At 40.7% G+C, this 14,756-nt stretch overlaps 1 protein-coding gene across 2 annotated transcripts; it reads left to right on the top strand.

Annotated features, from left to right (window-relative positions):
* The first annotated feature begins 1,722 nt into the window (after positions 1 to 1,722).
* On the top strand, positions 1,723 to 7,490 carry LOC146370183 (melanoregulin). 2 transcript variants are annotated; one of them, XM_084908828.1, is made up of 5 exons: positions 1,723 to 1,955; positions 2,062 to 2,311; positions 4,793 to 4,883; positions 4,969 to 5,135; positions 7,148 to 7,490. In XM_084908828.1, the coding sequence occupies exons 1-5, from the start codon at positions 1,882 to 1,884 to the stop codon at positions 7,223 to 7,225; spliced, it is 660 nt and encodes a 219-aa protein (XP_084764954.1). In that variant the 5' UTR covers positions 1,723 to 1,881; the 3' UTR covers positions 7,226 to 7,490. The 2 variants fall into 2 exon arrangements, 1 of the variants encoding a protein (XP_084764954.1); XR_014797224.1 differs by lacking the exons at positions 1,723 to 1,955; positions 2,062 to 2,311; positions 4,793 to 4,883; positions 4,969 to 5,135 and adding an exon at positions 6,356 to 6,601.
* The last annotated feature ends 7,266 nt before the right edge of the window (positions 7,491 to 14,756 follow it).

The raw sequence follows: 14,756 nt of genomic DNA, 5'->3' as shown, positions 1-14,756 counted from the left end.
CAGGCTGAAACGCTCCTCCCAGGACACTTTTCTTTCTAATGCAAACTCTTTCAGAACTATGAGCAACATAACAACAGCAACTACGGCAGATGGTAAATATCCATCTTCAGAGAGCTGCTCAAACGCGCCGGATAAGACAGCAACTTGAAGAAGACAAATGCGAGACCTATTCATCACTTTTACATGTCACACTAGTCTAATTAGAAGTGTGGGTGCAGTACAGCATGCAAACAGCACACTGTATGAAATCATATCCCATGTAAACAAGGAGTTCAATGAGTGTATGTATTCACGTCACCGCAGCCAAGGCGCAGTGTGATCTTCCCAACACTGCTGACTGAGTAACGTTTGGACTGTTTAAGAAAGAAATACATAAACCCCTCAGATCCTCACGCTCACTGGCTCGTGCAGATGTTTTCCATCGTGTCTGCAGTTTTCTAAATAATTCCATTATTGTCCTATTTTCTATAGCCCACTTTAAATACTGCAGCAACCCACAAGAGAGAGTCTTAGATCGCTTTGATGTTTGAAATGTAAATTTTCATGTAAATGTGCCAGAAATTTATGAAGAAAATAAATAATTTAGTCGCTGTGATAATGTGCAGGAACTATGCACAAAAGCAAACACAGCCAAAACATGTTTTTCACTTTCTTCTTGATGACTAATCAAACCTGATGGTGGAAGTGAAGAGAAACAGATGTGATAGCAAGGTTTTCATGGCTGAGGAGGTAACGATGCTGTATGACAAATCCTCAAGCTTCATCGACAGCTCATAATAAAAATAAACACAACCAGCGTGTCTGAGTGAGAGGGGCCCACATGGGCGAGAAAGAGTAAAATGGGGTGATGCTGCCATCTACTGTGGAAGACAGGAACTTCTCATTTTGAAAAATCTATAATTTCCTTCCTTTTCGTACCTGCCCAGATGTTTGTTAACTCTGACTTATGACTCACTGAAGCATTAAAAGAAGGGATGGACCAGTCTTGTGTCTTCACAAAGCAGATATCTTAGTATCTTTATCTTAATCTGTCCAAAATATCTTCAACACACGAACATCTGAAAGTCATGTCCTCAACAAACAGAAAAAATAAGCCTGACACAAGACCTGAGAGAAGCTTCTGGACCTTCAGCTGATCCGTCTTGAGCCACAGGTCTCCTTCAAAAAGACTGTAAAGAAGTGCATTAAATATTTATCTGAAAACGTAACATCTGACTTCTTATGCAATCTTTTGAAATCATCCATAAACTAGTCATCACATTGTCTCAGGTGATGACTCCTGTGGTGAGAAACACACTGCTCCTATCACGCTCACTCCAGACTGTGTTTTAATGTCCCAGGAACAGCTTTAATCTTCCAGACTGCAGCGCTGTGCTCCAGAATGATCACACAGGACTTACAAACAGAAGACTCGAGTATTAGAGGGATGTGAGAGCAGATATTAATAAAGCATCGGTATAAAAGGCCTCTTTCTGCTTCACGTAATGAGACACATATTTAAGTATAATAAAAATCACACTTCCAGTTTCAGAGCAGTAAACTCAAGAAGTGTGAGTTTTGAAGTGTTGCTGCCTTCGCCACTGCAATCTGGACCATCAGGACTTACTGAGTGTGCCATTCATCCCTAGAGTATCCTGTGTGTGTGTTGTTGTTGTTTTCCCCTGTTTCTTTTTCACGTGGATAATGTAATTGACCGAGGGAGGGAATTCAGGCCAGGACAGAAGGAAGCACGTAACAGGATCGGCTCGTGCTTGGAGTTTGTGCCCTTTTTGTTTAGGTTTTTTGGAGATTTTTGAAGAAATCTTTGACTAAAGGCTGTTTTGGGATTTTATTGTGAAGGATCAATATCCATTTTTTTTTTTTAACTTTTGGAAAGGGCCAATGGGAGCTAAGTTTACCATCTGCTGCTGTCACTATCTGAAACACAACCAAGAAGAGAGGAATGCTATTTTGCGGTTAGAGAAACTCTGTTACAATCCCAACTCTTCACCCTTTATTCCTCTTCTTATTTTAATATAAGTACACATTTATAGTATCCTAGTTTTATTTCTTTCTCTCTAGGATGCACAGAACTCCCAGACCACTTGAGCAGCTATCCAGTGGGTCTAGTGACAGTGAGACAGAAGAGAAGAACATATTTGGACCACCACCTTCAAAAATGAGTCAGTGGAAAAACCAGCAAAGCCAGAGGAGCACCGCTGATCAGCGGGCCATCGCAGACAGAGCCGAAAACACTCCCATCAGTCAGGGACTGGATCGAGAGTTACAGGCTTTCATCAGCATGAGAGACCAGACTGACGAGGCTACGGAGGTGACAGAAAACATGCTGTACACTACAGACGCTGAAATAAGCGTATTGAAACAGCAGCGTTTATCGCAAAACTGGGAAAAAACACATATTTATAAAACAATCTGTTCTCATCTGGGTGTGTAACATATAGGAGTCAATCTGCTCACAGGATATGCCACTTAAGCTTGTAAACTTATATAACTTATATAAACATTTGGCTGATTAAACTAAAACTATATAATAGGGTATTTTTTATTAATATTAGTGTGTATTCTCCAGCAGTTTAAAAGACGTCGAGGTATGTCTAAATTCCAGTGAATGCAGCTTTAATTAAGAATTTAAGGAATCTTTCAAAAAACACAAACAAAACAAAACCCAACATTTACTGGCCAAACTGGAGTTCCTCGTGACTGGATGCCGTCAGAAAATTTCCATCTGCTCTCCATTGGATCTCTCTAATGTAATAATCTAAAAAGGGCAGACACACAGGTGACTTTCATAGAAGCCTGATTTATGTCAATAAATAATATGAAATAGTGCCACAGATACAGCATAGTGTTTCAGTGACAAAAAAGCCATAATAATTATGAATATGCATAAAAGCCTTTGTTAGATTAGATTCGCTGAGAAAGTGCGAGGAAAGAGGAAAAGCTGTTGCTCTCACTCAGAAAATGAGAAAGAATGCAGCTGTCTAAAAACAGCTATTCAGCAAATGTGACCACGGGTCAATTAGTGATTGAGCACCGACACACACAAACACACAAATGACACACAGAGACCACGTGCTCCTTACTTACTCAGTCACCCAGCGCCTATCAGTGCTGTTTATTCGTTAGTTAGACTCCATCATTGTCAGTGTGCTTGTGTTTGGAGGTGGTGGATGTACAAACCCCAGCACGTCTCGACTTTTGATTTTGTATCCTTATTTTTTCAGGGTTTTTTGGTGACATTAGCAAGCAAAAAGTTTATTTGTTTGTTTTTTCTCAACTTTTGAGTCGTGCTTCATTTCTGCGCAGAGGGAACACATCAGGACAGAGGCTGTTTTCTCAGAATTTCAGGACCGCAGCTCAGTGAGAGTTTGAGTTTAGTGCACACGTCAAGCTGCAGGACACAGTGGGCACATTGTGTAAATAAATGAACTCCTTGATGGAGATGTAGGTCATTAGCTTGGCAGGCCGGTCAAAGAGAATATTCACTGCACAATTCTCAGCATGCTGCGGGACTGCTTTTAATATTAGGACAAAAACAAAAAACTCAGCAGGCCTGAAACATTAAACAGCCCTCACAGTGGTGGGGGCCAAAGGGGTGGGGGGTTATCTAGAAGATGAAGTAGGACATACCACTCTGTCAACTTTGTGTTTTGTATACTTTACAGTTAAAATCTGTTTTTTCTGTATAATTTAAAGTCAACTTTCAATTTTTAAGAGTGGACTTCTAACAATATTTTAACTCATTCCCAGACAAACACAGTGGCTGTGTGGATCGTGTGAGGAGCCAAAGTGCAAAACAAGGGAGACAGAGTTAATAATGGAAAGTCAACTTTAATAGCTAAACCCTTTTTATTTCTTTAACTCAGTCACCTGCTGCTTATCACAAAGAAAAAAACCACGTAATCCAACATACAGCAGCAAAAGTCCCATAAGGCAGAAACTTACACTGATAGAGCACAGACGATGTTGCAACAAGAAGGCGGGACTATTTATACACATGTGTATAAATAGTCCCGCCCAATCTACAAATTTGGGATCGCACACTAGATAATGAGGAACAGGTGAAGACAATCAAGACAAAGAGACAGAGGGGGGATTGAAATAAGACATAACTAACCTCCAAAGTAAAAACAGGAACAAGAGATGAATGAACTGTGAGGGTGTAGCACCCCACCACTCTATACTGTGCCCAAAACCTGGGACCCCCATTTTGACCAAACTAGGTGGGCTGTTGTGTTTGAAGCAAAGTAAATACCACAATGATTCTACAGTTTCCAGTCCTCTGATAGCAACTCTAACATTAAACACACTTGCCTGCAGGTTAAAAATCACACACGATTTTAAAGAATTTACCCAGACAACTCTTTAACACAAGAAGCTCCTAATAACACATCCAAAAAGCAAACTGCTAAATATTAAACCCATAAAATAAAATATACCTTTTAACGAGGACATTGGGTCACTAAAGAATAATAAGTGTCTGACAAAACAAAAAGTAAAAATGGTTCTGTGGTCATGAAAATACTAAACAGGATTCAGCCATCATTCATTTTGTTATTCATACATGTGCGATTCATGAAGCCTGAGGAAAACCGACGGCTCTTAAGTGGAAGGTGTGGGTGGACTGTTTCGTGGACTGGTAAATAACTTTCTGCTGATTCCAGGGTGATTCATGAGGCTGACATTTGTGCTTTTTTAAATTGAATACACTGCAGAAATATCATTTCCCTCAGTTGTAAGTTTCATCATCATTAGTATATTTTAATTAGGAAGTGTTTGTGTTTGTCTACAGGAATGGGAGAAGTTGAATTATGACATACATACCTTGCGCTATGCCAAACGAGAGGTCAGAGCTCGGTGGAAGAAAATCCTGCTTCAGCTCGGTGAGTTTTCGGTTGTTTCCGCTCTTTTCTGCTGCCTGTGTAATTCCCTGTTCGTTCCGCTGCTCATCTCTTTGGATCCCTGCAGGTTACCAGTGTGAGGTGGACGCCTTGCTGTGTGTGAACAAACGGAGCCGATTCAGTCGAGATGAAGAACATCTTAACAAAGCAACTGAACTGTTGACGCAGCTGCTGGACCACACCTCTCTGTTCCCACCTGGAACAGGACACCAGAACCGATACCTCTGTATCATGGTACACGCAAACACGCATCCATAACATTGTCAACCACAGGTCCCTGGACATTATTCCTACTTTTTCGAAGGAAATATTGGACACTGCAGTATCTTTTATCTGTTTTAAAAATAAAAAGTCTGGTGAATGGATCTAAGCTCCCATTCGTGTAAAAAATGGACTGTAAACCTGTTCACGGCGTACCCAGAAAATGGGTGTATGGATTTTCAGGCTTCATTGATTGTCATAACACAGAGTCTGCTCTTCTGTAAGTTTCATATGGCTGGAATTTAGACCTAGTTAGCTTGTCTTCTTCACCCGTGGAGTACCTCAAGGTTCCATCTAGGGCCTGTTTTCATTTACTGGTATAAACCCCCTCGAGACCCTATTTGCTGTACACATCTCCACACTTCTCTAAATATAAATATATCCGCTTTTGAATTTCAGTGACTGCTGGTAATGGGTCCATCCTCTTTCTTCAGTTGCAGGATTATAAGACAGGTGATCCTGTCTGGTCCTCTGAGAACCATAATGTAGCCATTTAAGATCAGTATCATCCAACCTTGATGCTCATTTCAGGAATCGTGGAGTGACACTGATTCAAGATTAAATTCTGCTACTTTTTTCAGCGTTTTTCTGAATATTGTTAAATTGAAGTCCATCACTTTTCTCAACTCCAGAATATTGCTCAGTTCACACTGCGTTGTTTGCAGCTGCTGCAGGACTGGTGCTAGCTTTCTGCACTGGCTTCCTGTCAAATGCAGAACTGATTTTAAGGCCCTTTTATTGCTTTTTCAAAGCCAAGTGTGGGTTGGCAGCTGAGAAATGAACTTCTCTGCATCTACTTTGGAGTTGCTTTGTTCCTGTCACGGTTCTGGGTCATTTTTGACCCAGCTTTTTCTGTTTCTGTTTTTCTTAACTATGATTTGTTCGGGTTTTTGAGTTGTGCTGGTTGGATTTTGTATTAAGGGTTATTCTTCTTCTCTGTTTTATGTGTTATATTCTTTCTGTCCACCACTCAGTGTCAAGTTTGCATTTTTGTGAATTGTTTCTGGTTTCCTGTTTTACTTTGAAAGTTCATGTCTCATGTCAGTGTGTTTAGTTTTACTGCTCCCCTAATTTCTCTCAGCTGTGTCTCCCTCCTGTTGCCCATTCCCTGATTACTCCCCTGTGTATATAAGCCCTGTGTTTTCCTGTGCGCTTTGTGGTGTTGTACTCTCTCCACGCTGTGTGTTTGTCGTGTTCCAACTTTGTTTTGTTTCTGTGAGAGTTATTTTTATGAGGAGGTTTTCCAGCATTAAAGCTGTGTTTTGAGTTCAAGTCTTGTCTCCCAGAATCCTGCATTTCGGGTCCTTTTTCCTGCTTGCCCGCCTGCCACACAGCCCACCATGACAATTCCACTCTCGCTCTTAGATACTCAGACCGTCTGCTTTTAACTCCTTCTTGATCAAGAATAGAAGGAAAGGATGCTTCACAGTAGCAAAGCTGTGGGTAGTAGAGTACTCTATGTTTGGGCTTTATTGACCTGCATGTTTGCAGCATCCTTATTTGCATTATGATCATATAGTTTTCATCCTGTTCTTTTTTTTAAAAAAAAACATTTTAATTACATTTTGCTCACGTGTCGATTTTACAGTTTTTCTTTGCCTGTCTTGCTTTTTATTTTGTTGTTTCCTATAATGTGTGCAGTGTTTTCGCTAAGCTGTAGTTGTTTTTAAGCTTGCTGTATAATTTGAGCAGAGAAATAGCAGTCGTTACACCATCACCCAGCCCAGTGGCCCAGAATGATGTCTTGATAAGGTTAATCTTATTAGGCTGCGTTTTTGCTGTTATGTTCAGAGATTCTTACAAAGAAGCTCCTGTTTATCAGAAGAAACTACAGTTCCTCTCACTTTCTACCCTCCCTGTTCTTCACTCTTCTTTCACGTCTTCCCTCATATCTCTACTGTTTTGTTGTTGTGCCTCTTCCTCCGACTACATCTGTCTGCTAAACAGTCTTTAACTACTTTTGTGTTTCTTGATGTTTCTCTCAGGACCGCCTGGTGTTGCTGGACAGCGCTGAGGACTTTGTCAGACTGGCCAAGGAAAAATATCCCAAGAAAGAAGGCTGAGAGGCAGTAACAGAGAAAATGTGCCAAAGACCGAAGGAGTCCTTTAAAGAATGTGGACTCATGCTGTTTTAACACATTTGACCACATTTCAGTTTTAATTTAAATCCTGAAGTTTAATTCTAACCGAAAAACCCTTTTTGTCCCAGCTCAGTCTGTTAACTTGTGCTTGTGTTGTTTGGCTTATACAATTTGTAAAATACAAAAGTAAATACTATTTTTAATATTTATTTTTTATGTCTACATCGTCACATCATTTTTAACTAAATCCATAATTTTCAAAGATAATAAAAATTATTCAGTAAAAACTAAAATAACCTTAGAAACTATATTATTCGTCTCTATATGTACAGTATTTTACACATAAACCATTTAAATGTATTTAAAAATCATCTTTAACACTCTTTTGTTAACACTTGTAGGAGTAAACTGTGTTTTAACTCTATTTTCTGTCATATTGGGTTGTTTCCCGTCCATGTTGTGACCATTAAAATATATTCACTCATTACCAGTTCAATCTTTTTTTACTGTAATAGTAGTTTTGTCCAAAAGGTGGCAGCATATATACACATTGTGGAAGAGACACACACACTTTAACCATAATCACCACAATCATCAGTTAACCTAATAAACATGGCTTCAGACCTACAAACTGCTGTCAGACCAACCAGGAGGTCTGAACTGGAAACCTTGTTGATGTGACGTGACAGTGCTGACCATCCCACACTGAGACTCTGCTCACTCCTTAAAGTTATCGCTTCACAGAAGTGAGAAAAGGATGAATCCTCATGATTTGCTGCTCAAACTGATCGTTGAGAATGAGGATTAAGTTATCAGGTTAAATTTAAGACGTCCCAAATCTGGATTTAGCTTTCAGTTCAAAGGAGAAGTGCTCGAAACACTTATTCTTTATTCTTCTATAAGAATAAAATGGAGAAAAATGTAAAACTATGCACACAGTGAGTTATGCAGGCTGTCTACCGGAAATTAAGCTTCCTTTTCTTCCCGCTTTTAACCCCCCTTTCTCTAAGATTTGTACAGGATGCCGATGACAACGTCCCATCTTTGCTTTTTATCCAAGCCATTTTAGAATAACTGTTAACCTGCACACACACACACACACACACACACACACACACACACACACACACACACACACACACACACACACACACACCTGAGACTCTCCACATGTTCAGGTTCAAAGGGTGTGTGACAACGTTTTGTGTGTGGTGCATTCCTTATTGCACACATGCACACATGCATATGCACAAAGAAGCAGTTTACTCTGACCCAGATATTGTGCTCTTCAAGGCCCCTTCCAAAGTTTGGGAAACAGATGTGGAACTAAAAGAGGGGAGACGCTGGGGGAGGGGAGAGTATGAGATACGGACCAGTGGTCTGGCAGCATTGAACGCCATTGTGCTTCTTGCACCTTTTTCTCATTAAACCGCTGTGTGTCTGTGTGTGTGTGTGTGTGTGTGTGTGTGTGTGTGTGTGTGAGGAGAATGATGCAAGCAGTACTCGATGTAAAAATGCACACACACACACACACACACACACACACACACACACACACACACACACACACACACTGATCAGTTTGTATTTATTGGACTGAAATATGACAGAAGAGAGAGAGTCATTGATTGAGAGGGTGCTTTTGTATGATGTCAGACTAGAATATTTAGACACAAAGACGTGTTCTGATTTCAGGGTTAAAAGCTCACTATATAACCTTTGGAAAACACACTTCTCATCTGCTGGGTGTGTGTGTGAGTGAGACAAAAGCAACCAAAGGCCAGTCAGCGAACAGCTCGCTGTGGTCAGTCACGATCACAGACACAGCGGTCATTCAGACAGTGACTCCAGCTGATGGTCATTTTACGAGATGCTGAAGTGGATTGTTGTCCCCAGACGCACAAACACAGATGCGTAATGTTAAACGGTTTGGTTTCTCGGGGTATTCATCACAAAGTCACGCCTGAACCGTCTGACCGGCGTGCCCTGATTCCTTTGTTCCAGCTTTTGAATCTTATTAACAGATTTTATCTTCTCCTTCCTGCAGCAACTGTTAAACTGTTAAATTAAAGCAAAAGCAAATAAGAGAAAAACACCATTGTGTTTCTCTTTTTGTCTTCTGTCTGTGCATTTTCCCCTTAATCAGACTGTTCCCATTTATTAAAGATAAACCAACACAAAGGTCGGTACCTGTTAGGTAAAGCAGAGCGACAGATGGTGTGTTTCATGTCTTTCAGTAGCTGCATTTGTTATGAGATAATAAAGTGAGGACCCACATGCAGACACAGTAAGCTTTAATACTAGGCTGATTAAAAAAAAACAAAACTTACAAAAAGTCCTGGAAAGAACAAAAATCTGGTACAAATGAAACGGGAATCCAGGAAGGTAAATATGAGGGACACACAGAGAGCTGGAGGGTAAACAGGATGACGGACGAGCTGATTGGGTGCAGGTGAAACCAATGAGGGCGGAACAGACAACTACAAAAGACAACAAAAGAACGCAAAACAGCCAAAAACAAAGTTACAACAGAAAGTTCATACGAATAAGCCAACATGTAGCAGAGATGTGCACAAGAATAAACACGAAGAGACACGACAACTGCTCACAGTAGTTTAAAAAGAGAGCCCACTGCCAGCATGGAGTGTGAGGTAAGCAGACCCAGCTAACAGCAGCAGATTTTTATCAGGCGCTGGCTTTTAGTTTTGTGCTCATACGTCTTGTCTTCAGTATAAAAGTCTGTGGTTTAAGCTGTGATGAGAGGCTCTGTAAGTCATATTTACAAAATGCAGCATTTTGCATGCAATTTTGTCATTTACCTGTTCAAAATTCATGCACTTTGCATGAAATATGTAGTGCACATAGCACAATGCACATGTGGCACCCTTTAAAGGCTGGAAGGGTTAGGGTTAGCTACGTTATCTGATGACTCTCCTGTCTTTGCCTCAAAGCAGAGGACCAATAAACACAGACCTGGAGTCTGCACGATGAAATAAGCTCAACTTTAGCAGGATGTCTTTGTCGTCGATGACTTCACTTATGCAAATATTGACAGTCTTGCAAATAAGCTCGATATGTTTCACATCAAGCTAAGAGTGAGCGAGTGAGTGAGTGAGTGAAATTGCTAATTTTACAACCTACAGTATGAAGATAGTCCAAAGACGTTAAACGTTCAATACAGGATTCATTTTTAGGTTCCCTGTTTAAGGATCATATTCATATATTAAGCCTTGTAGCTTTTTTAAAAGTGCTACTGATGTTTGTCAGGGAACAAGAGAAACTTCATATGGTCTCGTAAAGGCCTTTCACTATTTATCCTTCCAGGTCCTTGAGATTTTCTAGGACTAGTTAAGCTATTTACCAGAGATTTTCTGGTCAGTATATCGTTTTGCATGCCTGGTCTTCAGAAAGATTAGAGCACAAGTTATCATGGTGAGCTGAGCGAGGAGTAACCCTCATAACCCGAGGTTAAACCTGACGTTATCTCACTAAACCCCTAATCCTGCTTTTCTGAGTGCACGCTTTGCTTCATTAAGATGTGACATTGAACAAAGCTTGCTTTGCTGACCCTCACAGGGTCAGGACCTTCATGTTGATGTGCAGATAAAGAGCAGCGTGCTGTGGTGACTAAGGGTGTACTAATAAACTGTCATATGTGTTTGGAGGTTATGCAGCTGACGCAAAAGCACGAGTCCACCAAGCGTTTACTTAAAACCAAATATACACGGATCATTAAGTGAATAATTATTACGTATTTATTTACACGTGCGTTACTGGAGACTAAACACGTTTAAGATCAGTCATGTTTGCAGCTGTTTCACGGGTGACGCGCTCATGTTCACATCATCATCTGATTCACTGAACCACAGCTAACTGAAGTAATGCAAACATTTCTTAGACCTCTGTTGCTGTTGTGGTGAAAGGTTTTACTCAGCTGCACTTAGATTTTAGTGTTGATGAAAAAATGCATGCTTACAGACCTAAGTATGATGTTTTACGGTGTTTGGACCGAAGCTGTAAATTTTTCACAGAACGTTTGGTTTCAGGTAAGATTATTCATGACTGTCAGTACGACTAAGCTTTGAACGTCGAAACAAAACATGTTTTTCATTTCTTCTTGTTAACCATCATGCCACTTTGATTTAAACGCATCAAACTACATATGATTGATTTATTAAATAAATATAAATACGAGTTTGTTTAGACTCGTCTTTACGGGACCAGGCAGCGTGCATTTCCTGATGCCCCATTTGAAACCTTCTCCAAACTTCCATTGTTTATCTCTGACAGTAATTTATGATAAGACAGTGCTGACAGCAGAGTTACACCCATTCATGCAAGCATCAACAGACATACACATACATGCGCACACACGCGCACACACTCGCAGTAATTTGTAACGGATGTTTGAAGAAGAGCGTAAACTAACCAGGCCAATACGCGCTGACCTCGCTGACTCCAGGCAGAAGGTCAGAAGTCGAGTCTTTGCAGGAAAAGCAGCGTTATTACGCCGCTTTAAAGTCTCATCCATCAACTCCAAATTTAATATCGTCCAATATCGTGTTTGTGCAATCGCAGCCTGATGTTATGGATATTACTCTCATTCTTAGTTTCTTAGTTCAGGCAGAAAATAATGCAAAACACAGACATGCCGCACGAGTTGAGCAAGTCTTTGGGCAGGGCAGGGTGTGTACAGCATGTCTGTGGTCATCGCTGGTGGATCGGTAATTACACAAGTCCACTGGTGCTCTTGAAATATCCTGATTTGTGTTCCTTAAATTGAACACGATTAAAGAAGATAAATGGTGTCTCCTGAATCTAAGACTACATCAACTCGTTTTTAAACGCTTGCTTTCCAGGACCGATCACATTCACAAGTGCTCGGCGTGTCCTTGTTTGGACCAATAATCACCAACCCTGCAGAAACATGTTGAAAAGGGACTGAAAAGATTTCATCTCTCCTGACTGAAGGGGAGAAAGGTGAAAACCCTTCATCTCATTGCAAAAATGTTCAGAAAAAATGTTCCTTTAAATCCAAATTTGATTAAAAAGTGAAGGAGGAACTCTCTCCCGGCTTCTTAAAGCCCAAAGTGTCTCTATAATGCTGAGGTTCGGCCTCTGGCGACGCCGATTGTGCTCCACTGTGTGTTTTTCTATCCAGCTATGCTTTTACTGCACTCACACTGTGTCTGGGACCACTGTCATGCTGAAAAGTGAAGCCATGATCAATTAGAGGCTCTACAGATGCTGCTGCATGGTGGATCTAAAGGCACCTTTCTGTGTTCATAATTCCATCCATTTTTAAACATCACCATCACACTGACTGTAGTGCAGGTCCTGTTCAGCTGTGTTGTACCTCTCTCCTGACCTCTCCTGGATCCTTAGCAGCCACATTTCCACTAAGACCACTTCTGATGAGGTCCTTGCTGTATTTTTTCCTATTGCTCGAGAGCAGGGCAGATATTTTTTTAAGCCTGACACTTCTTATTTTGTCCTCCACTTACTGAGTTTCCAGCTAACAGCTCTCTGGAAATCACCTTTTTGGTGCAATGAATTTTTATTAATTCTTCCAAAGAAACGGGAACAAGTAAAGTGATTTTGTGAAAAGCTGTCTAAATACACTATTCTTTGCTAAGTTGTTTGTTCTAGACACAAGAGTGGCCCATATCTTGAATTAGGGATGGGCCACTAGGTCAGTGTTAAGTAGTTTAATAAACAAAAGAAAATACTACGTCCCTCTGAAAATGGTCGGATACAAACTAACTGGCTATTTTTGAGCAATAATACTTTAAATATTACAAGAAACTCCCTGAAAGTAAATAAATATAAATAAATGTGTGGAATCACTTCGACCTGACATGAGCCTTCACAGCTTTCAGACGTCTAATCAACAGCATTTGTTCAGTTTGATGTTAGAGAGCGGTTAACATTAGGTTGAATTAAAAAAAAGACAACTTTTCCACATTTAGCCTTTAACCATATTCGTACAGGGGGCGTCTTTTTAAAGACCATCATGACTGGACATCCAGATTTACACCAAAACTAACATCCATGAATAACTGGTGCTTGGTGGGCACCATTAAAAAGGAAACGGAGGATACAAATGCAGCTGTGTATATGGAGTGTATATGTGTATTAGAGCATTCACTTAAGTGGCTTTGGTGTTTTAGATAATCTCACACAGCTGGCAAGCAATTCCCTCCCCCAACCTGCCGACTGCTGTCTTCAACATGTGGAGTCATGTTCATCCTTTTGATATGTTTTCCCTCGCTCAGGCTGGTGCGTTTATTAAATGATATCACTACCTTAGATCTATCCTACACAAAACCAGTTGCGTATGGCAAACATTGAACCTTATATATGGGCTCGGTACAATGTCAGAGTCAAGCTGTTAACGACACACACACACACACACACGCTCACAGACACCCACACACACAGAAAGATAACAGTGTCTAAGAAGCTCTTACGCAGATTCTTGTCGTCTTCATCTCCCCCTTTGTCATCTTTCCAGTGTAAAGTCAGACAGTGATTCATCCCCTTCATGATCACCTGGCTGGGTTTTCTGTCATCACTCATTTGATGTTCACCCAAACTACCTGACCTGCAGACGCAACCAAAAAGCACCCACTCACGTTCACCATTTCTCTGACATGAATCAGAGGCTGAATCAGAGGTTGTACTGATGGTATATCGACAGCATCCAGACTGGCTAACAGAGAAGAGCCTCTGTATGACATAAAAGACATCTTGACTGTGAGTGATGTCATGTAATGACGGTGTGGATGGAAGAGAAGCTCTGCCTTCAGAAATACTTAAATACAAGAGGCAGAACACAGAGAATACACTAAAGGTATACTTACTGAAAAGCATAAAAAAGGTTTTCATGTCTTAAAATAAACCGTACAGTCAAGCGTTTAAGACGTCACCACTAGCAAGATGTGCAAGTTCGTATGTGTGTGTTTCATGCATGCACCACAGCTGGGAGGTTACAGGAACATTTCTGGAATACTAATAGAGTACTAATTCAGCTTCCATGGTCCTGTCTACCACAGTGACTTCATATTCTATGTCTGTACCTTTAGCTGAGTTTCCACCCAAGCACTGTTTCATAATTATGATGCAGTGACTTAGAATAGTTGAGTGAAGCTGAAAGAAGGAGTAAAGTACAGCAGAGTATAAACAAAAAGTTCTGCGTCCGTCTGTAAAATGTGCTTTTCTTTGGGCCAGCTCTCAGCAGACGTACAGATTTACTCCTCCAGTGTGTATTGACAGCACATGGATTCAAAACAAACTTCCCCATGATGGCATGCTGCAGAAAGCTTTTTCAGGAATCTCTGACCCATTGTTACTGGCATTTAGTCCTTGTACAACTGCAGAGAGACCTTGGTTTGTGTTTTTGTTGTTTGGAGGGTGTTGGACTACCCCAAGTTAACATCTTGGTAACGAGTGAGGGGAGAGCAGAGCACAAGTTTAAGAGATGGACCAGTACAACATCCACAGTGATGCAGAT

The sequence above is a fragment of the Perissodus microlepis genome, chromosome 16 (genome assembly GCF_051167445.1).
Source record: "Perissodus microlepis isolate ML-2025 ecotype Zambia chromosome 16, ASM5116744v1, whole genome shotgun sequence".
NCBI classification, from domain to species: domain Eukaryota; kingdom Metazoa; phylum Chordata; class Actinopteri; order Cichliformes; family Cichlidae; genus Perissodus; species Perissodus microlepis.
This window is presented reverse-complemented; position numbering and strand designations above follow the sequence as displayed.

What these genes read in the sequence shown, in the direction of transcription:
- LOC146370183 (XM_084908828.1), top strand. Translation starts at nt 1,882, where the DNA reads ATGGGAGCTAAGTTTACCATCTGCTGCTGTCACTATCTGAAACACAAC. An exon ending in GAGAGGAATGCTATTTTGCG is followed by an intron (nt 1,956 to 2,061) that starts GTTAGAGAAACT and finishes CTTTCTCTCTAG; the next exon opens with GATGCACAGAACTCCCAGAC. An exon ending in GAAAATCCTGCTTCAGCTCG is followed by an intron (nt 4,884 to 4,968) that starts GTGAGTTTTCGG and finishes GGATCCCTGCAG; the next exon opens with GTTACCAGTGTGAGGTGGAC.